Consider the following 21432-nt stretch of genomic DNA (forward strand, 5'->3'; position numbering starts at 1 on the left):
GGGCCAGTGAAAGGTACTGCGATAAAGTTACCTTATCAGAAACATGTGTTTCTCAGTAACGCAGCGCACAATAGATGGAGGCTTGATTAAACAGCAGACAGAGAAAGAAAAGCCCATCTGCAATCACAGAGGCTGTAAGCTCTGGGGGTTAAATGTACTGCAGAGAACTAAAATAACGTGACACAGTAAACAGATTTGGTTCGATAAGGCTTTTATTATCTTCCTGTATCCACACACCTTTGCCAGAATATACCTAAAGTGCCAGCTCAATCTTACCACCCATCTTGCCTTGGTATGGAATCAGTGCTGGTCGAACCTCCTCCTTCAGGAACTTTGCTACCTGTTCAAGAAAGACAGGAGAGAGAAAATTAGCAAAAGAAAGGGCTCCCTGCTCCTCTCCATTCAGACCTGCTTGTCTCACTTGGGTCTTTGTTCCACAGACACACCTAGCAGTCAGAATTAAAAATGTGAAGGCCACAAGGAAGCCAAGGAAAACAGAGAGAAATGTGTCTGCCTTTGTAGTATGAACAGAGGTACATAATACGCGCAGTCTCTGGCACACAAGAGGATGCAGGATTAAACCAACACATTGCATGATAACCTGTAACAGCTGTAGCCTCTTTCCACTACTTTACCTGCTGAGGAGCACGTCCTGTGAAGGAGGAAGGATCCAGCAGGCTTTCGAGTTGTTTATGGATAGGGCTGAAGTAAGGATCAGCACGGACACGAGCAATGAAGTCATTATCACCCCCTTCCTGTTTCACAACAGCGGCTGCTTGCTGGGAGAGAACACGAATCTTCTCATGGCAATCCTGTAGGAGCAAAGGGAAAAGAGGAGGGGAAAAGAAAAAAATCATCCCGTTGCTACTGACAGCACATGTTCATACCGCTAACTTGTGCGGGTGGGAGAAACATCAAAGCGAACTGCACTGGACAGCAAACAAATGAGACACGGCTTGGACTATAGTGTCTCATATACTGCTATATTAAAACTAGATTTTATTCATCCCTCCACATCTGCCCTTTGAGGCTAAAAAACTCTGAATGACAAAAGTTCCCTGTTCAATTATACCACAAACTTACGACACTGGAATCCTTTACACTTCCTCAAACTGCCCAAATATTCTTAGACACTAAAGGATTTTTTTTTTTCAGTTGTTCTATTCTCTTCTTACACAACTTTTCAAAGACAGACCATAGCAGCTGTTCCCAAAATATTCTATAAACTGTAATAAAGGAATTCCTTTTCACCACTAGTCATCCCCTTGGGAGTAGAACAGTGAAAACCCTTTACAGGTTTGGAAAAGGCAAAAGAACCCGTCTAACCTAATGAGCAGTGAGATTACATAAACCATGGCTTAGATCAGTACAGACTGAAGGGAAAAGAAAACCTTAAAAACTTGAGGGCCTTCAGGTAATTTTCTCCCAAACAACCCTCATATGACACAAAGAGTGGCAAAACCCTTAAAACAATTTTTCTGAATCACTTCCTAATCCCTTGATCTCCTGTGAAATCAATCTGTAAAAACAAGGTAACTCAACTGTAGTCAGGGACCACCTGGAAAAATCAGATGCTGCCATGGTCGCCCCAAAATACAGTTATGTGCTTCCATTTACAGCCATGTAAGAATCCTCTCACGTATTATCCTTGATCTGTCTTCACTTAGGAGGAAAACGTTCCTTGTTTACTCCATCCAAAGGCCATCTCGCTCCAGCACTGCCCTGCCTCAGGTGAACAGATCTGTCTTCTGGATGTTTAGGAATGGGAATGGTTGAGCAGTAGGGGAAGGAAGTGAGTTTCCATGCTATGAGGTGGCAAAACGTAGAAAATGTGCTGTTTTGGAGTTCCCAGCACACGAAAACAGAACATACTACTGTGAATAGCAACAGATTTTACAAGCATACTGAACTATAGATTTGTAATTAAACAGCACTGGAAAGAAGTTAGGCCAATAACAAACACAAATGGATTTCATTCTTCATTTAATTAAAATAGAGATGACAGTTTAGGTAAGCATGGGATACTTTCGAATGACAACCAGCTGAAAAGATAAGGAAACTTATCCACATACTGTTACCCTTAATAAGTTTAGTCAAGATGCTTACTGACTGACCCAGAGACAAATATCAGAGGCATGTGGGAAAAAAAATATAGGATTTTTCCTGGCTAACAGCACGTCTGAGTTGCTAGAAGTGTCTCAGAGAACCAGAACACTGTATCATAGAATGGTTTGGGTTGGAAGGGACCTTAGAGATCATGTAGTTCCAAACCCCCTGCCATGGGCAGGGACACCTCCCACCAGATCAGGCTGCTCAAAGCCCCATCCAGCCTGGCCTTGAACACTTCCCAGGAGGAGGCATCCACAGCTTCCCTGGGCAACCTGTGACAGTGTCTCATCAACCTCATTGTGAAGAATTTCTTCCTAATGTCTAATCTAAATCTCTCCCCTTCTGATTTAAAGCCATTCCTCCTCGGCCTATCACCCCATGCCCTTGTAAAAAGTCCCTCCCCAGCTTTCTTGTAGGCCCCCGTCAGGTACTGGAATGTTGCTATAGGGTCCTACTCAAAGCTTCTAGCAAACCCTTTTGCTACTACTATCTTGCAAGTTTAATTCGTCTTCCTGATGTGGAAATAAACATAGAAGGAAAAGTTACTATCTAAATGTAAGTGAAAACAAGCTGTTTTATTAAGATGTAAATTTGATTATCAGTTTTAAAATGAATTGCAAAATCAAATGATAAGGAAATATAATCTAATTGTGTCTGGGTTTATTTACTAAGGAAAACATTTAATTTCAGTTTGCATGAACACAGAAAACTGAAGGACAAACCATAAACAAAGTTAGTAATAAAAAGCACTATACTGAATTAGGGAAGAGCAAGACATGAATGAATGGTTCAGCATGGTCTTACTTCCTTTTTCATTAACAGCACTGATTCATTCTTTTAATATATAAAGTAGCCAACTGCCAACGCATTCCATTTAAAGAAGCCTGGCCTGTGTTCCAAGTTCCTTCAAACATTTACAGAAGGAAAACGCCTACCAGTATCTAATATAAAAATAGGTCTCCCTTTCCTCCAGCACAGCCAGCCAGATTAGCTCTAACACACAGTGTTCCTATCAGTAAATACGGATCTCCACAACTGCTGTCTCCTCAGAGAGCAAGAGTCTGGCTTTGCAGCACCAGAGTAATATTAATAACTGTGTGGGAGCAGGTGAAGAATAAAGAAAGGTGAGATGGTCAGGACAAGAGCCCAGGTACTTCTGTTTCTTGGGAGTGAAATGCCTGGCAGCGAACAAAGGTATTTTTGATGTGTTTTTACCTGACGATTGCCCCCTGCTTTCACCATTGCCATGATTATATTCTCTGTGGCCATGAATGGCAGCTCCTGCCGGATCCTCCTCTCAATCACCTTAAACAAAACAAACAGAAAAAAAGAAACAGCATTATAGCAAGCCTGTAGACAACTGGGATTCTCTGTGAAGTTCTCCTCTCCCTTTGTATCTCCAGAATTGGACAATGATGCAATTTCTCTTTTTGAACTTAGCTATGGAAATCCAGGTATTGAAGCTGATAATACTTAGAATCTACATTTTGTAAAGGACATCACTGGAAAAGATGCAAAATGAGGTTTTTTTTCAATCTATGTGTGAGTTACAGGAATGTGAGAGATCTGTCTTGACGGTATCTTTCGGCAGCAAGTTATACAGATCCATCGTGTAGTTCAGGGAAAACCAGCCTTTTTTGAGAAATTTTTAATTTACTCCCTTGTGGCTTCAACAAGTCCCCTTTCACCTCTGTCCTGCGAACAGTACGAATATAGTAAAAATGGAGAGCAAAATTCCAAAACTGTCAAACTAACAGATGAAAACGTAATTCTTTGAGTGGGAGAATTTTTATAGACTTTGGCATAGCTGCAGCATTATCAAGGATGCAACACTGCACACATTATCTCCTGCTTTACCTTTGGATATACCACAAGTCCCTCGGAGATATTCTGCAGTGTACTCAGAATGATGTCAGCTGTGAGGAAAGCCTCAGCCAGACACACGCGCCTATGAAACACACATACCCAGGGTCCCAGTTAGTAATAGAGGCCATGTTCCAGCCTACCTCAGACCCAGCTCTTTAGTTTCTTTATATAATTCTGTAAATAGCATTGCTGTGGCTGTAAAGCTGGAACTGTTCTCCTTGGAGGTGCTTCTTGTTGCTTAAAGGTCACAACCAGGAAAGCTAAAGAACATCTTACACCAGCAGCTCTCAAGCTGGGGAGATGGGAGGGTTTTGGGGGTGTTTTTTGGTCAGCAGAGAAAGGGAAAGAGAGGAAAAGAAAGATGCATCCAGAAAGCTCCAAGATAATGCGATGAGTACACAGCTACGAAACAAGGCAGCAATTTACAGAGCTAGCAAGCACAGGAGACAATCTTTCCCTGCGTTCTGTGTTGCCCTGTCTACTGATCCTCCTCTCCAGGAGTAAGACATGCTGCAGTCACGCTGTGCCTGGCTGCGCTCAGCAGGGAGCTTTCAAAGTGATCCATGTATTTGGTGGGGGCGCCCTCCAAGAGCCCCACTCCTGGTAACAAAGGGGGCTCCTGATAAAAAAGAATGATGAAAAGGAAAGGAGGAAAAGGAGAGGAGTAGTGGCGACTGATCTGTATCAGGCAAAAGCCTGTGTCACAGTGCCACAATTACAGCATCATCCATCCATGACAGCAGTGCCTGGCCATTTCTAAACTGCGATCTCATTTTAAAATACACTGGGATTTTCTGTGACATTTAAGGCCCCCAGTTCTATCACACTGTCTTCAAAAGGACTTTGCTAATTTGTAGGTTGATTGCATTCTCTCTGTCTTGCTCTCCCTTCAAAACACTATAGCTTTAACAAGAAAGATCCAACGCACAGATTTTTTGGACTGTGAAGTGGACAAGTGACCTTTTCTATTAGATGAGGAGAAAACAAAATTGAAACGTGCCAGTACATCTCTCAAAGCTTGGCAGCTATTGGGAAATAAACACACCATAACAACCAGTATCCAATTTCTTAAATTTACACTGTTTTCTGCTGCCTATGCAGCTCTTTTCTTAACAAGACCAGCAGCTGTGGAGTAAAGTCCTTTCGGGAAAAGATCTATGCTTCCATGAAATTTCATACAGTCATTATGTTTGTAGAGATATTTTTAAAATAACTTTCTCATCAACAATCTAAACACTAATGCACAGCCAGAACTGCTGTTGTTTATCATTCCACAAGCCCCATAAAAGATTTCTAAGATTTTAGGAGATCAAATTCAGCAACAGAAGACTATGTTGAAGCTAAAATGTCTCAAAGGTAAATATGAGCTTTATGCAAATTTAGTACCAAATGGAAGATGGAAGCACTGAATTTAATTGCTACAATTCACTTGAAAATAATTACAGGTAGCTCTTGCTCACCTCAAAATAGTCATAATGAAAAATCAGAAAACAAAGCAAATATCTAAAAGACCTGCACAGATTTCACGAAACATAAAAAAGTAACGTTTGTGCTCTTTCTTTAGGATCTGAACTACTTCTTGCAAAGTGAACAACACTTTACAAAGAGATGAAAATAAATTTCTTTAGATTATTTGGAGGGTTAAGGGATTACAGATAAAAATTTGAAGAAGTGAAGAGGAGCAGGGTCAAAAATCACATTCAAAACAAAGAGAGGATAATTTCAGATATGTAAGAACTGCTACAGTGTGCTGCTGAAACAGGACGACTATGAGAGCAACTTATTTATCATGGCTTCTGCACACCTCCATCTCTCTGCTGGCTTGTTTTACAGAGGATCTTGGCTTTAAAAAAAAACCTAGCAGTTTTCATCTGATCTTAGAGGGGAAACCTGTTTGTAGTCTCTAGACTCTATTGCAACTGCTTTTCATTGAAGTGGTAACTTGGGTTTTTAGTTTAAAAATAGTATTTTCTAGATTCATCAAAAAGCCTTCTTGCACAAAGCCTTCCGTAAGTGCTGCAGTGCACGATCTTAAACAAACCTGTTGGCGCTGTCATCCAGTGTTCGCTCAAACCACTGCACAGAGGCTGTTTGGAGGGGATCCAGCACCAGAGTCATCAGGTGTCGAGCCAGGCTGCAGCAGCGCTCTGAACGCATTGGATTCCTCTTGTAAGGCATAGCACTTGAACCTGTGAAAGGAGAGAGTGATGGAAACAGGACGTAAATGTGCATTCAGGAAGAAGAGATGAAGCTCCTCCCCCAGATAAGAAAAATATGTCAGGAGTCATGTTTTTGACTAAAGCCTCAAAACATGGTGATTTTCTAAGGACAAAACGGAATAAAGAAAATGACACCAACACACTTCCCCTTCAGATTAGAACAGTCAAATCCGGGGAGAAAAAAAGTGAGAAGACGTTTTGCAAGTCTGCAAAACAGAAAAAGTATGATCTTATAAAAAGAACAAACACACTCAATTTTTAATGCAGTATTTAGCACCTCTAGCCTACCCATGGCAACCTTGGCAGTGTTTCAAGACCCCATGTGCTCAATAACATTGTCCTTCAAAGCCAGATACTTAAGACTTCTGCCCGTTGCCCTGGAGAATGGATATCAAAACCAATCAAAAAAGGTAGAACGATTCAAGTAGCAAATACAATTAAATCTAAATTTACTGATCCAATCCTATGCAACTATTTAGGGTGCCTGCCTGAACCTTCTTCTAGCCAAAAGCCAAAACTCTACATTTCCATCTCCGCTTCTGCCAATGTCAGAATCATGTCATTGCTATTCCTTTGGTAAGGGTCCAGCCTAGTTTCATTGTTCCAAATTTGTCTGTTTATAAAGACCAAAATGCTGAATTGAGCTCAAAACCCACAGCTCCCGTCAGCTTCACAAGGAATGGAAAACACTAAGGACTCCTCAGACCCTGTGAGGAACGTGTGACTGCTTCTGCTCTCCCCCCAAACCCAGGAAGAGCAGAAACATAAATCTGATTTAAATTACTTAATATCCAGAAACTTTTGGGTAAAGTGCATTTTTTTTTTTCTTTTAAAAAGGATGCAAAATCCTAACAATGTCAAACCTCGGTTAATTTATAGCAACTTTTGCCAGTGACATTTCTAAGTTTGCTTAAAAGGCTGCACCAACATAAATAAAAAGACACATACAGTGGTCCAAGTAATGTCTCCCATCTCTTACCAATCTGTTCTTTCTCAAAAGGCTCCTCTATCTCCTTCAGGTTGGCCAACAGACGAATATCAGTACAAATCTAGAAAAAAGCCCAAGAAATGAATAAACAGATCCAAACTAAGACACAGCAATATATAGTCCTGTTAGTGTTCCTGAAGAAGTGTTTGTATCTGTGGCTGAGAAGTAAATTGGGGACACAGTGAAAAAACTGGCCAAAAAAATTGACACTATGATCATACTTCCTGACCTAAAAATTCCAGTCAAGAAAGCCTAAGGGCAAAAAGGTTTCCGCCTGTTAGAATAGAACAGGACTCCAAGAAGGGCAAATGTGTGCAGAGAATGGAAGAGATACCAGGAGGGAACAGTGACAGTGCACAATAAAATTACACAGTGATTAGCAAGCACAGGTAATGTGTGCTCGCTGAACCAGCCAGCCTACAAAACTCATCCAGAAGAAAACACCACAGATCACTTTAGCCCATGAGGAGGAGGAGGGACGGAGCAGAAATAAATCAATGAAAAGAATCCACTAGGGCAGAGAGAATAACACCCTTATCAGAGAAACAATTAACTAGGAACAAATGCTGAAATTTAAAGAACTCATATGCCACTAGGAAAGACATTTACCCTAATTACTCAATTTATCATAGATTAGACTAATATCTGGTGTGGGATTTGTTAACACATCTTAGAATATGCTCGCTGAACTTGCTTTATTTGCCAATGATCTTAAGATCTTTCAGGTTTCATTACTAGGCAGTTACCCAGCGGTGAACTTGCATCATCACAAAGAGAACATCTGGAAAAGGAGCACCAATTAACAGTTCTTGAGAAGAGCACCCTGTACCATGAGCACCTTCTCTTCAAGATCAAAAACGCTTCCCCTTTCTGCCAATGTACCCAAATAGGTTGCTCACCTTGTGTATAGATGCCCCAAGACTGGCCAGCACAGACAGGACTTCAATATCCACCTTGCGGCTATAGGTTTGCCCTGTGACCATATAAGACCTAAAAAGAAGCACAGAAGTTGAGTGCTCCAGACAGACACAACCATACCGCGAGGCTCTGAGCAAGGAGTGACAAGGCTCTTAAAGCGGAGGGTTGTTATTCTGCCCCGAGGAGAATGTCTTTGGATTCAGGCTGTCACTTCTGGGCAGCACGCAGACGAGAGAGAGAAAAGCAGAGGGAAAACGGACAGCTGGTGCTTTGACAGGGCAACAAGCAGAAGTGACCTATTTAGGAGCTGAAGTTCCCTGCAGAAAGCTGCAGCTGGGAATGAAAGGTGGCAAGGGAAGGTAAGTCAACAGCAGCAGAGATGTCAGTTTGGCAACTAGGGGAATCTGGACCAACAGGGACAGCAGGAGTCACACACTCTGTTTACATCAAATTTAGGTGAGTAAGCACGCTTGTTACATACCGCTGAAATCCTGCCTTTGCAGTCACTAATCTGTCCAGCTCTTCAACCTCAGGGTGAAAAAAGAAACAAAAAGAACCCAGAGCTCAGAATGCAACAACCAGGAAGGTCAGTAACAGCAAAAAGGATCCTTTGCTTTTCTCAGCTGATTGTTAACAAGTGTTATATTTACTGGGAAGCACCTCCTCCCCAGATTCTGCTCGCTTTCACACAGGGCCTCACATGGATCGCAGTGCCCCTGTGAATCTCGCACGAGAATCTCCGTGTTCCCCCAAACAGAACAGCATTCCAGACTGGAGAAATGCAAAGACTGCAAGTCTACGCCCTGGGCTGTCTGACTTACTTTACTGTGATCTCCTTCAAAGAGCTGTAAGAAGCTGGCTTGTGTGCCAGTGGTGCCTTTTACACCCCGAAAACGCAGGTCATCCCGAGCCCGCTCCAAGTTCTGCAGGTCCATGCACAAGTCTTGAATCCACAAGCAGCAGCGTTTCCCCACAGTGGTGAGCTGTGCGGGTCTGAAAACAACCAAGAACAGAATATGACCCATTGACAAGTTGCACAGTGGCTCCCAAAGGACACACCTTGCTGCTGAGTCTACCGTCCAGGCATCCTTGTAGTTTGGTTTCTCTTTCTATGAGCAGAAATTGAAAAGATGCAGCTTACAGAGGAAGATGTAATGGCAGGTAGAAATCACCAGTAAATAGTAATGAAGATACAATAATTCTTTTCAGTAATCAGATTTCATTATCTCAAAAGGAAAGAGTAGTTTCTGTATGTCTTAGGGGATTAAGAGGTAAATTAAAAACTGGGGAGTGAGAGGCTGGAGAGCAGCTCTGCAGAAAGGGATCTGGGGTTCTGGTTGACAGCAAGTGGAACATGAGCCAGCAGTGCGCCCTGGCAGCCAAGAGGGCCAACTGCATCCTGGTGTGCATCACGCACGGCATTGCCAGCCGACCGAGGGAGGTGATTGTCCTGCTCTACTCCACACTGGTGCAGCCCCACCAGGAGAACTGCAGGCAGTTTTGGGGGCCACGGGATAAAAAGGATATCAAGCTACTGGAGGGTGTCCAGAGGAGGGACACAAGATCAGTGAAGGGTTTAAAGGGGAAGTCGTATGAAGAGTAACTGAAGCGACTTGGCCTGTGCAGCCTGGAGAAGAGGAGACTGAGAGGAGACCTCATTGCAGTCTACAGCCTCCTCACAAGGGGAGGAGGAGGAGTAGGTGCTGATCTCTTCCCTCTGGTGACCAATGACAGGACCTGAGGGAATGGCAGGAAGATGTGCCAGGGGAGGTTTAGGTTGGAAAAGGCTCTTCACCCAGAGGGGGCTGGAGCGCTGGAACAGCTCCCCAGGGAGGCAGTCGTGGCGGCAAGCCTGACAAAATTCAAGAAGCATTTGGACAACGCCCTCAGACACAGGGTGTGAATGCTGGGGCTGTCCTGTGCAGGGACAGGAGTCCACTGGATCAGGCTGCCCAAGGTCCCGTCCAACCTGGCCTCAAACACCTCCAGGGATGGGGCAGCCACAGCTTCCCTGGGCAACCTGTGCCAGTGCCTCACCACTCTCATGGTGAAGAATTTCTTCCTTATGTCTAGTCTAAATCTGCCTCTCTCCAGTTTATACCCATTGCCCCTGGTCCTATCACTACAAGCCTTTGTAAACAGCGCCCCCCTCAAGAAGCCAGTAACAAACCTTTCTAATCTGCAGTCAAAACTATTACAACTTAACTGACAAAAAACCCTATAATGTGACTGGCAGACAAGCTTACTGCAGCTCCCAGTCACGCTTTGAAACAGCCCAGAATATACACATCTATGTTCACCAGAAAGTCCTTCCTTACGAAGCTGGGTGAAACAACTGCTGACAGCTACTCAAAGCAACAGTTCAGTTTCCTGAGACCAGTCTGGAGTTGGGCACACACGCCTTTTCTGAACCACCACCACTAATGTCTCAATGATGCCCACCAGTGCCAGCTGGTGCTGGTCAGAGCTGGGAAACAGCAGGATGAAGGTGAGCGGTAGCAGGTCAATTGAACCAAAGTACAGCCGCCAAAAGGAAAGCAAAGGCTGAGAGCTACTTACTGGTAGTGAGTGAAGCCCAGAGTAGGCAGGTCAGCGTACTTCTCAGCAAAGTCGGCCAGCCGGCTGATCACCCTTGCAAGCTGGTGGATGCAGGAAGGATAGAAAAAGAAGCAGAATGAGAGAGAGAGAAAAAAAACCAGCAGAAGCTGACATGCTTAAGCACAACAATGTTGTGAGAAAAAGGGGAGAGAAACAGCTGTGCAATCCTTAAATTGTCGTGTTCTAATTGCAAAACCCATTCATTTTTTTCAGGGCATGCACATAATTTTTGCTTGCTATAAAACTGCAGCAAGAGATGATACAAGTAGTTAAACTTCACCTTAAACTAGACCAGTCCTCGTGCCAACCCCAAGCCTGCAGCTGGTTTATCCCCAGGTATTTTCTCCATTCCTGGAACTGATCAGAAATAAAGCTGCTCGGGGTGTGACTGACACATGTACAGCCCAGGGCAAATTGGGTGCCAAGACACTCAGGTCAGATAGGCAATGCTGCACTGCACTCCCACTATATTCGACCTCAGAAGGTTGTATTTTGTAGTTTCATGAATGCTGACACACTCCTAGGAAAATAGTTAACAGGATGCCTAAACTGACTCGAAAAACAATCCAGTTGTTTTCTGAAACTAGTGATAGACAAATAAGGAGTTGCTTATATCTTCCATGGTGAGAAATGAAGCTTTGGGGGAAGACTTAGGAAAAGAAGATAACTGTTCCCTTGCTTGAGAATAACTCAGACTGCTCCTCCTAGCTTTCCAGCAAGGCCTAGGAAAAGCCAAGTAAAATACAGGCTATCTGCAGGACATCAGTGCTGCCCTCTTCTGAGACTCTTTGCCCAACTGCCCTCTCACCTTGGGTAGCAGCAGGTTAAATCCATCACGGAGGACAATCAGGTCCTGAAAAAAAAAAACAAAGAATGGAAGTTTGGGCAATGTCTAACAGCCCTCTAGTTCAATCTGAAGGACCAGACATAGTGGCTTCTCTCAGACAGCACACTGATAAATACAGTATGCTTTGTCTGCTCAGGTATCTTATAATGAAAACTCTGTTTTCCTTCTTGTACCAGAACTTGCAGTGAGCTTGCTTCTGACAAAAAAGCTGGATCCATCATCGCTCCCTCTATTCTACCCACAGAGTCATACTGGGCAGCAGAAGACCCACTGCCACTGACTGGGTATGAACCAGTATTTTGAAATACTCCTGATGCCCATGGAATCACAGACCGGATCATACATCCCAAGTGGGAAATGCAGGGACTGTAAGCTAAAGGCAGCAGGAAAGTAAGCAGATCGATCAGGCAGCAGCCTCTTTACTGCTTATTTTGAGACCGAGTTACAGCTAGGTGCCCAATGTCACAGGGAAAGCGGTGTCACCCAAAAGCCAAACAGGCTTCCAAAGGAGAAGGGTAAAAATAACTATGCAGCAGCTTCTTGTACGACAAAAGCAGATGTGAAATTGCAAAGACTTGCACACAGGGGAACAGCAAAATATGCCGTAAAGTTAGGCTCTAGTTTGCACTCAGTTTTAGACAAGTTTTCCACAAATGTTTTACAGCTCCTGTAGAATGGCGGCACTTCCTTTTTCTCTTAACGCATTTATCCATTCCCTTGGCTTTATTTACCCTGAATTACTACAGCAGTTCCGAGCAGCAGCTTAAAGTTCATGGGCTGCACATATCAAAAGTGGCCTTGTTTTATAAGTCAGTGAACTCGCTATCCCATTCCACAGCGGACAGTTCACGTTTCTTCTGCATGCGTTTGCAACTCCTGATCTCTTATCTCCTTGAATATTTAACATGCAAGCAGAACTGGGACATAGTTTATTTCCAGACAGATCTTGCTTAGTATAAAAAGAGAGAAGGCAAGAGGAGCTTGCCTTCCTGGGGTAGCTATGATAACAGGGAATTACTTTCAACAGTAAAACTAATAAAAACACCTGAAAAAATCTACTTAATATTAGTTGATAAAGAGAAGTTTATAAAGAGCTATCAAGAGAGCAAATGTCGCTTTGTTTCGCCCAGTCTGCAGGCAGGAAACTGAAAATACTCCATTACCGTATTATCGCCTACGTAACAAGAAGTTGCTCCGAGGTGAATGATGGCTGCAGCTTTTGGACAGCAGTGGGCAAAGGTGTGAACGTGGGCCATCACATCATGACGCAGCTTCTTCTCCTCCTCCGCTGCCATCTTGAAGTCAATGTTGTCCAGATTTGCTTCCATCTCCTGTATCTGCTCATCTGTGATGGGAAGCCCAAGTGACTGCAAGGGGAAAAGAACTTTCTATTTAGTTTTGTCTTTAAAAGACAATCAACGTTGAGACAGACGCTGTGTAGACAATTTACTCCCATATGACAGCTCATGGAAGCACGACAATTAGGCACAGTCAAGGGCTGTAACGGCAAATGCTTTCACTCTAGGGTTCTCCCACCTTTTCTAATAGGACGGGACAGCATTGATGTGCCACTATTAACAATTATGCCTGTTCATCCATCCCTATTCCTAAAGGGCAGAGCAGAGCAGGCTGATGACACAAACACCTCCTGCAAACAGAATAAGAACACTAGGCTGCTCGTCTAATAAAAACATATGACAGAAAAATAATGAAACTTAAACTGGAGTTAAAAATAGATTGAGGGCTACTACAGGCTCTCATAAGAGAGAAAACATTCAGATTTTTCATGTGCAGAACATTTTATTGGTCAGTTTAACGCTGCAGGATGTCAAAGGTACTTCTACAAGAAGGAAGAGCTCTGTGTAGTTTGTACTTGCCTTTCAAATAACATCTTGTTTAGGTCAAGAGCTCAAGATTAAAACAAAGGAATGAGGTGTCAATAGAAGCATCACAATACAAATGAATTTATGCTAAAGTAACGAACTAGAGTTTTGGGATGGGTAAACTCACACACTTCAGTTCTTAACCCAAACTTTAACTACTGTCAGTTGGGAAAACATTAGTTTAAAGAGCTTTCTCTTACAATCACATGCTTTGCTAGGTCTCCTCTTTCAAACTCCTGGTCTTGCCCGACGTAAGGAATGAAAAAACAGCTGTAAAGATGTTCTGCTGAATCCATTTTCCACTGGAATACTTTTTTTCAGTTCTTATTTCACACATTCCAAGTGGACTACTCAAAACTTTGTCCTGTAAGAAGGGTGGATACCAAAACCTGGTACCAAAGCCTGGGCCCTGTACTTCACCTAAAACTTTATCACTAAACTGTACGTCCCTCTTTTACTACTTCCCTGCAATTTCCAGAAAACCTATGGTTAGATCTGCCTAATATTCTGATTTACTACAAAACAAGAGTATCACCCATAGTTCATTCACTACTTTTTTTTAACCTACCTAAAAAGAAATATTATGTATCTTCAATAAGGATGATTGGAGAGGCAACATATAAATGGTTTGAAAGTGAGGATAAGTACTGGGGTAAATATTGCCCAAAACTTACTTATTTTTTGAATGCACCCAATGAGAAATGCTCTGTATATTCAATAAGGTCCCCGAGGAAACTGCTTGTGTCTGTCACCAAGCGATCACTGACAGAGCTAGCAGGTGCTGAAAGTTGCTGACTCTTCCTCCTCCAGGCCAGAGCTGACATCAGAAGACAAACTCCTCTGGAATGAGGAGACAGATAAAAATAGTAGCTCCCCTCTTCCCACTATGAAAAGGGTGCTCAAGAAGTGGCAAGATCTGACTCTGCTTTCTGGGAACAAAGCTCTACAGTGGCAATGGGAGGGAAAGCAAGGGTGAAGAGACAGGGGTGCCCCAAGTTCAGGGCTTGAGAGTGGAAACCTAGAAGTCTCACACCGTTTCTGTCAGTAGCTTGCTTTCTCCAACTGGACAAGTCATGTATTTTGTTCTTGAACAGCAGAAAAGGTGATGATTAGCTACTGGAATTGTTATGACAGTGTGTAAATTATCATGCTGTGAACATGCAAAGCTCCTTAAGGACAAGGGTTTGTCCTTAAGGACACGCTCTTGGTATGGGCCTTCCTACACCAGATGAGGTTTGCAGTCTGTGCCCACTCCAGCATCTCAACTGTGACAATACAGGGTTGGACTCAATGATCCGGTGGGTCTTTTCCAACTTGGTGATTCTATGAATACCTAACACGCGGTACTTCAGAAGTCAATTCCTATTTAACGCAGCCTCCAAAACATCACATTCGGTGCAGCAGATGATTGATGAGGCCACTGTAGTGGTATGATCCTTGAAGGGAGAAGGAATACACTAAAGACACCGTGCACTGGTTGTTTATTCCCCAGCACGGTGCTTCTCTGCCCATATACCAACAGGAACAACCAGAGCGAGTGCTGGGATTGCTTCCCAACAACCCCAGTGCTTTGAAAACAGAAGCTGAAGGTCAGCACGCAAACCAGAGAGGCAGCTATTGAGTTTGAAAGCTATCCCATCAGAAGGCAGGGGATTTGTGGGTGTCTTGTTTTCCTATTTTTTTTTTCACCCCTGGAACGTACTACAGTGTTTTTACTGTGAAAACCCTGGTACAAGTCTCCTCTCAGGTTATGCCAAAAGTCAGAAGGAATTGAGTCAGTCCATCTTAAAAAGTGACTGTGACTGAACTAGGTAGTAATAACTGGCTGCAAGCATAACCCTAAATGGGACCAAATTCTCAGAATCACAGAGTGTTTGGGGTTGGATGGGATCTTAAAGATCATCCAGTTCTAACCCCCCTGCCATGGGCATGGACACCTCGCATTGGCTGAGGCTCCTCAAAGCCCCATTCAGCCTGGCCTTGAACACCACCAGGGATGGGGCAGCCACAGCTTCCCTGGGCAACCTGTGCCACTCCCTCACCACCCTGACAGGAAAACATTTCTTCCTAATATCCAATCTAAACTTCTCAGCTTAAAGGCCTTACCCCTCATCCTATCGCTTCTCTCCCTGATAAAGCGCTGTGCCCCTTGTTTCTGTAGCCCCTTTCAGTACTGTAAGACTGCTATAAGGTCTTCCTACAGCCTCCTCTTCTCCAGGCTCAATAACCCAAATTCTCTTAGCCTGTCCTCATGGGAGGTGCTCCAGCCCTTTGATCATCTCTGTGGCCTCCTCTGGACTTGCTCTAACAGATCCATGTCCCTCCTGTGCTGAGGACTCCAGAACAGAACGGCGTGAACTCCAGGTGAGGTCTCATGAGAGCAGAGCAGAGGGTGACAATCATCTCCCTCAACCTGACGGCCACACTTCTTTTGATGCAGCTCAGGGCAGTTTAGCTTAAACCACATTTCAGAAGGGTTAACTCCACAGTTCAACTAGCACAACATCTTGGATTCACACAGACTCACTCTCAGCTGCTGCTTCCTCACAGCTGAACCGACATTGGTCGTTTGTGCTATCAGGTTTTTTTGTGTGTCAGAAACACAACAAGCATTTCTGGGCAAGTGTTCTGCTCGCTTCGGTTAAAAGTAAACTTATCTCGGAAATCAGGGCTATCTAAGAAGAACTGGCTGGGGTTGCAGGGGTGGTGTGGCTGGCGGAGGCTGGCAGCAACCTGATTGAACAAGAGAGTGGGCTTCACCGGTCACGGCCCCTGAAAAGCAAACAGCCACGCTCTGGAGAAGGACGCCGGTGTTTACTCTGAAGGTGCCCCCAAAAAACTCCTTGCTTAGCAAAGATTTACAAAGCGAATTTCACAAAGAAGGCAGAAGTACAAGGGGGAGGGTGCGAGTGGGAAGAGGCGATTTGCTGCGGCTGCCCCATCCCTGGGGGCGCCCACACACACAGAATGACTAGGTTGGAAAAGACCCCCAGGGTCATCAAGTCCAACCATCCCTATCTGCCATTAAACCTCGTCCACCTGTCCCTTAAACACCTCCAGCGAAGGTGAATCAACCACCTCCCTGGGCAGCCTCTGCCAGTGCCCAATGACCCTTTCTGTGAGAAATTTTTTTGCCTGATATCCAGCCTAAACCTCCCCTGGCGGAGCTTGAGGCCATTCCCTCTTGTCCTGTCCCCTGTTACTTGGGAGAAGAGGCCAGCACCCTCCTCTCCACAACCTCCTTTCAGGCAGTTGTAGAGAGCAATGAGGTCTCCCCTCAGCCTCCTCCTCTCCAGGCTAAACGACCCCGGCTCCCTCCGCGGCTCCTCACGAGGTTTGTTCTCCATCCCCTCCCCGGGCCCAGCGGGAGGTGCCGCTGAGCTCCCTCCCTCGCGGTCCCGCCGGTACCTTCTCGGCCTGGGCGAGGTAGAGCCAGAGGCGGCGCCAGGTGCCGAACTTCTTCCTCTCGCTGAAGTTGAAGCCCATCTCGGCGCTCGCGTAGCGCGACACCAGCGGGGAGCGGTACCGCGACAGCGCGTCCTCCGCCATCGCCGCGGCCCCTGCGGCCCCGAGCGGCCCCGCGCGCCGGGAAAACCCGGCACAGCCCGCCCCCCGCACCGCCCCCTGGCGGCCGGAGGGCCCCACGGACACACAGACAGAGATAGACACACACACACACTCAGAGAGACGGAGATAGAGAGAGACGCAGAAAGGCTCACAGACACTCAGACACACAAACACTCAGAGAGAGTCAGAGGCAGACGCAGACAGGCTTACAGACACTCAGACATACACACACACACACTCAGAGAGACAGGCGCACAGACGGAGGCTCACACAGACACAGACTCAGAAACAGAGCGGCTCACAGACACACACAGACACTAGGACATTTAGACACACAGAGACAGACAGACAGACTCACAGACACACCGAGACGCTCAGACACACAAAGACAGGCGGAGGCACATGCAGAGAGGCTCACACACAGACGGACACAGATGCACTGAGACACATTCAGAGGCTCATGGACACACCAAGACATTCAGAGACAGATGGAGGCACACACAGAGACAGACACACAAACTCAGACAGACTGAGACACTCAGAGAGACACACTCAGAAACAGAGGCTCACAGACACACCAAGACACAGAAACAGAGACACTCGGACATTGAGACACACAGAGGCTCACACACAGACTCAGACAGAATGAGACACTGAGAGACATTCAGAGAGGCTCATACACTCACAGACACAGAGACACTCAGAGACAGACACACAGACTCAAGAGACACAGAGGCTCACACACACAGACACACAGACTCAGACACTGAGAGACATTCAGAGAGGCTCATACACTCACAGACACACTGAGACACTCAGAGACAGAGACACACTCAGACACAGAGAGGCTCACACACAGACACACACACTCAGAGACACACACTCAGACACACTGAGACACTCAGACATGAACACACAGACCTTCAGACACCCAGAGAGAGATGGACACTCTCAGACAGACACACAGACACTCAGACAGACACACACGGAGACACAGGAACATGCAGAGACACAGACAAACTGAGACACAGAATCACAGAGAGGCTCGTGGACACACACACAAACAATCATGCAGACAGACACTCGCAGAGAGACAGACACTCAGAAAGACAGACAGACGCGGGGCCGGACAGAGGCGCAGACACCAGTAAGTGCTTAGCAGCCAAACACATTTATTAGTCTTTTTTCTTTTTTTTTTTCTTTTTTTTTTTTTTTCCAGGAACCCAAAAATATTTCGTAGTTATAATGTAAGCAACTGAGTTGCACATAATACAATCATATCTTTCAAAAAATAAAAATAAAATAAAAACAAAAAAAAGCTGTTTAAAAGCCCCCCAAAAAACCTTCAGAAAACTTATATAAGTATTACACCATCTCTCAGTTTCAATGAAATGACGACGACTTAATTCCTTATTACTCTTAACTTGTCACACTCCAATAAAACATCACCCTTTTGTTTGTTTTTTTCTTGTTTTGTCTTTTCTTTTTTTTTTTTTTTCTTTTTTTTCTAAATCCAGCATGAGAAATACAGTACCTGCTATGGCAAAAATACACATAAAATGCAACATTTCAGCTTATTTGTACATTAGTAGAGTTTAAACATTTTATTGTTGTTTATTTTTTTTCTTTTTAAGTGAACCAGTGATTTTAAGTACCACTATACTAAAAGTAAAATAAAAATATAGAAAAGGAGGAGCAGGGGGGCAGCCAGTCAGACAAGAGCACCTTGTAAAGTGCTGAGTTTCTGTGTCCATGGAAAACCCTTAGGAAGTTCAAACGTCTGTGAGGGTAATGGGATGGAAATTAAGATGAAACCTGGATATGCGAGACATTGCGACTTCTCCTCTACGTTCTCCCCATTTGTCGTGTGATTTTTCTCTACTGCACACTAGAGAAGGAGGGGAGAAACCAGAGCTACGGCAGGAGTTTAGTCAAGGAAGCCGTTTCAAGTATAAGAAAAAATAAACACTTACAGGTAACTTGCAAATAGCATTAACACACAGCCAGCCACTACAGTTATTATTACAATGTCTGCTTCTGGGGGACAGTGTTTCAGGCAAGAGGACTTGAGCTGTACCTTCCCGTTAACCTATTTATGTGCAAAGTAGAAAAGCTGCCTTTTCTAATCCAGCCAGTTTGGACATCACTGATGCAACCTCCTCCCCCTGTTCTGGAAGGAGAGAGGAACGCGGCCTTATTTCACCGAGAAGATTAGATGAAATGAATCTATTTCTCCATTCCTCTTCCAGACAGACCCTTGTCCCATCACTTGTTTACAACGAAGAGAAACTCGCTGAACATCGGATGCCCACCATTAGCCAGTTTCCTGATCAGGTAGAAGGCATTTACCTTTGTAAACATAATCCCTTATGTTTGTGGAACTCAAAGCAGCATTTCGTATCTCCAACCAAGAGGTGGAGATTAAAACAGATCAGAACGCTCCCCTGTCACTGCTCTTCCTCCTCTCACCCCCAGAACTATTACATTTGGTTACTTCTGTTAGAAGATGGGTTTTTTGGTTCTTTGGGGAAAATACTTAGCATTTAATTCAAAGTAAACATTACAGGATTACCATCAGCAGAGTCACGCTGCTGCCTGTTCTGCTTTCTAAGTGAGAAAGACAAAGCATCGTGCGTCAGATATTCTGCAGGCTTTAGACAGGGAGCAGCAGAAATCCAAGATGGGCATCTGTGTAAATCCTAGAGGTGCACAGTGCATCATTTCAGCTTCTTTCTCTGCAGAATCACTGCATTCGTTTCACCTTGAGTACTGGCAGAGATGGAGAGGGTGGCATACGGCAACAGTGGAGAGATGTTCCTAAGGCCACGGGGAGCAATGCAGGGCAGAGAGGACCAGGGAGTGTCAGATCAGAAGGTTTCAGGTGCAGAAACCATATTCTTGATATTTCAAAGGCCAAATTCCAAAAGGCATGGGCTCATATGCACATCCCTGAGACGCACATCCAAGAAAGAAGAAACAGCGACCATGTGATTGGAGAAGGGAGAAAGTAGCAGAGATTCCCTGACAGCTGTGGGATTCACCCAACAAAGACCTCTTCCCCCACCACCCTCCCAGAAACATTCTGGGAGAGCTGTAAGGCATATACGCAAGCAGCATCTACTATCATTCCCTCTGTTCCTACTCTTCATTGGCAGGTGATGGCTTTCATATGGCGTGGACAGAAAGAGACACTGCATTTGAAGTGTCACAGATAACATACTGAAATTAATTCAGGGAAGGAAACAGAAAGCTACTCTGCCCTTCATCCCTGGAGCAGCAGCATAAAGTGGCAAGGTTCTTCATATTACAGTCCCCTCTCTGGAACTACACACCACCACCTCCCCTTCCTGATGGCAGGAAAAGATGTGTCCACTTGAAAGATGTCATTACTGAAAACTCTGCGTTTAAAGGCAGGGAAAGTACACAAACAGATTCTGATTTGGTGATCTGGTTAAAGCAGCAAGCTCAAAGTACTTCAGTCAAGTTTGAAGATAAAAGTACAATGTGACCTGTAGCAACACTGGTGTAACTATGTAAGGGAAAGCAGCAGAAGGGAAGTGTCACAAGGAAGAGAAGAAATATGAGTAACAATCTCCATCAACTTCTTTTATTTAGGGTCTGAGTGTCTGATGGCTTTAATCATTAAAAAAAAAAAAAAAGAAGCAGCTATCTCCCTCCACACAAGCCAACAACGTAAGAAGAATGAGCGATCTTGCTGTAAAAACCTCATAATACTCCTACCATGCCTTTTATCTTTAAAGCACTTCACAAACTTGTACTAGTTGATCCTCACAAACCCCCTGTGAGGTAGGTAAGTAGTATTATCAACCTCACTTTACAAATGAAAAAACAAAGGCAAAGAAGTTAAAGTGCCCAAAGGCAAGGGAAGAATAAGGGCCAATGTTAAAATTCAGGAGTTCCAGGCTTCTGGTCCTGTACACAAACCCACAGGAGTTCAAACATCTTTTTAGGAAGGAGATGGAAATAAAAGCCCATTAAGTTTAGAAGAAGAGCTAAGATTTAAAAGGTTACATCAGAAGGGGAAAACGTACCACGAGGTATTTTTGTGAGTGAGTTTAAACTTCAGATTTTTTTTTCCTTTTCTTATTTTAAAGGCAATCTGACGGAGTGGAACCCTGATAAGATCACATCTGCAAGGCAGGCACAGATGTGAGAGTGATCATCAAGTCTATTACTTTTTACAGTACTGTGAACGTCAACAAAAATAAAACTGCTGCATGAAAACACTGAATACAGGCAGGATAATCTCTCAGTTTATGATATTACATTTAAGATAATGCCAAGGATAATGCAGGTACCATGGTACACCATGGACAAAGGAAAAAATCAAGTCAAAGGGTCCCTGTTAAGATGATGACGAGGTGAGACCTACATTTTTCTGAGAAGACTGCTCCTGGAAGCTCAGCAGTCCCCAAG

At 44.3% G+C, this 21432-nt stretch overlaps 2 protein-coding genes across 2 annotated transcripts in view; one reads left to right on the plus strand and one right to left on the minus strand.

Moving 5' to 3' along the window:
• Positions 1 to 21432, plus strand: part of MRTFA (myocardin related transcription factor A) — a 506306-nt gene that overhangs the window by 115779 nt on the left and 369095 nt on the right. The gene's annotated exons all lie outside the window — the stretch shown is intronic.
• Positions 195 to 17011, minus strand: ADSL (adenylosuccinate lyase). The gene is made up of 13 exons (XM_069855481.1): positions 16837 to 17011; positions 12709 to 12912; positions 11507 to 11551; positions 10660 to 10739; positions 8922 to 9093; positions 8582 to 8628; positions 8082 to 8172; positions 7174 to 7243; positions 6017 to 6164; positions 3967 to 4057; positions 3325 to 3414; positions 636 to 812; positions 195 to 340 (listed from the first exon to the last, which is right to left on the minus strand). The coding sequence occupies exons 1-13, from the start codon at positions 16975 to 16977 to the stop codon at positions 254 to 256; spliced, it is 1443 nt and encodes a 480-aa protein (XP_069711582.1). The 5' UTR covers positions 16978 to 17011; the 3' UTR covers positions 195 to 253.

The sequence above is a fragment of the Phaenicophaeus curvirostris genome, chromosome 1, assembly GCF_032191515.1.
Source record: "Phaenicophaeus curvirostris isolate KB17595 chromosome 1, BPBGC_Pcur_1.0, whole genome shotgun sequence".
NCBI lineage: Eukaryota > Metazoa > Chordata > Aves > Cuculiformes > Cuculidae > Phaenicophaeus > Phaenicophaeus curvirostris.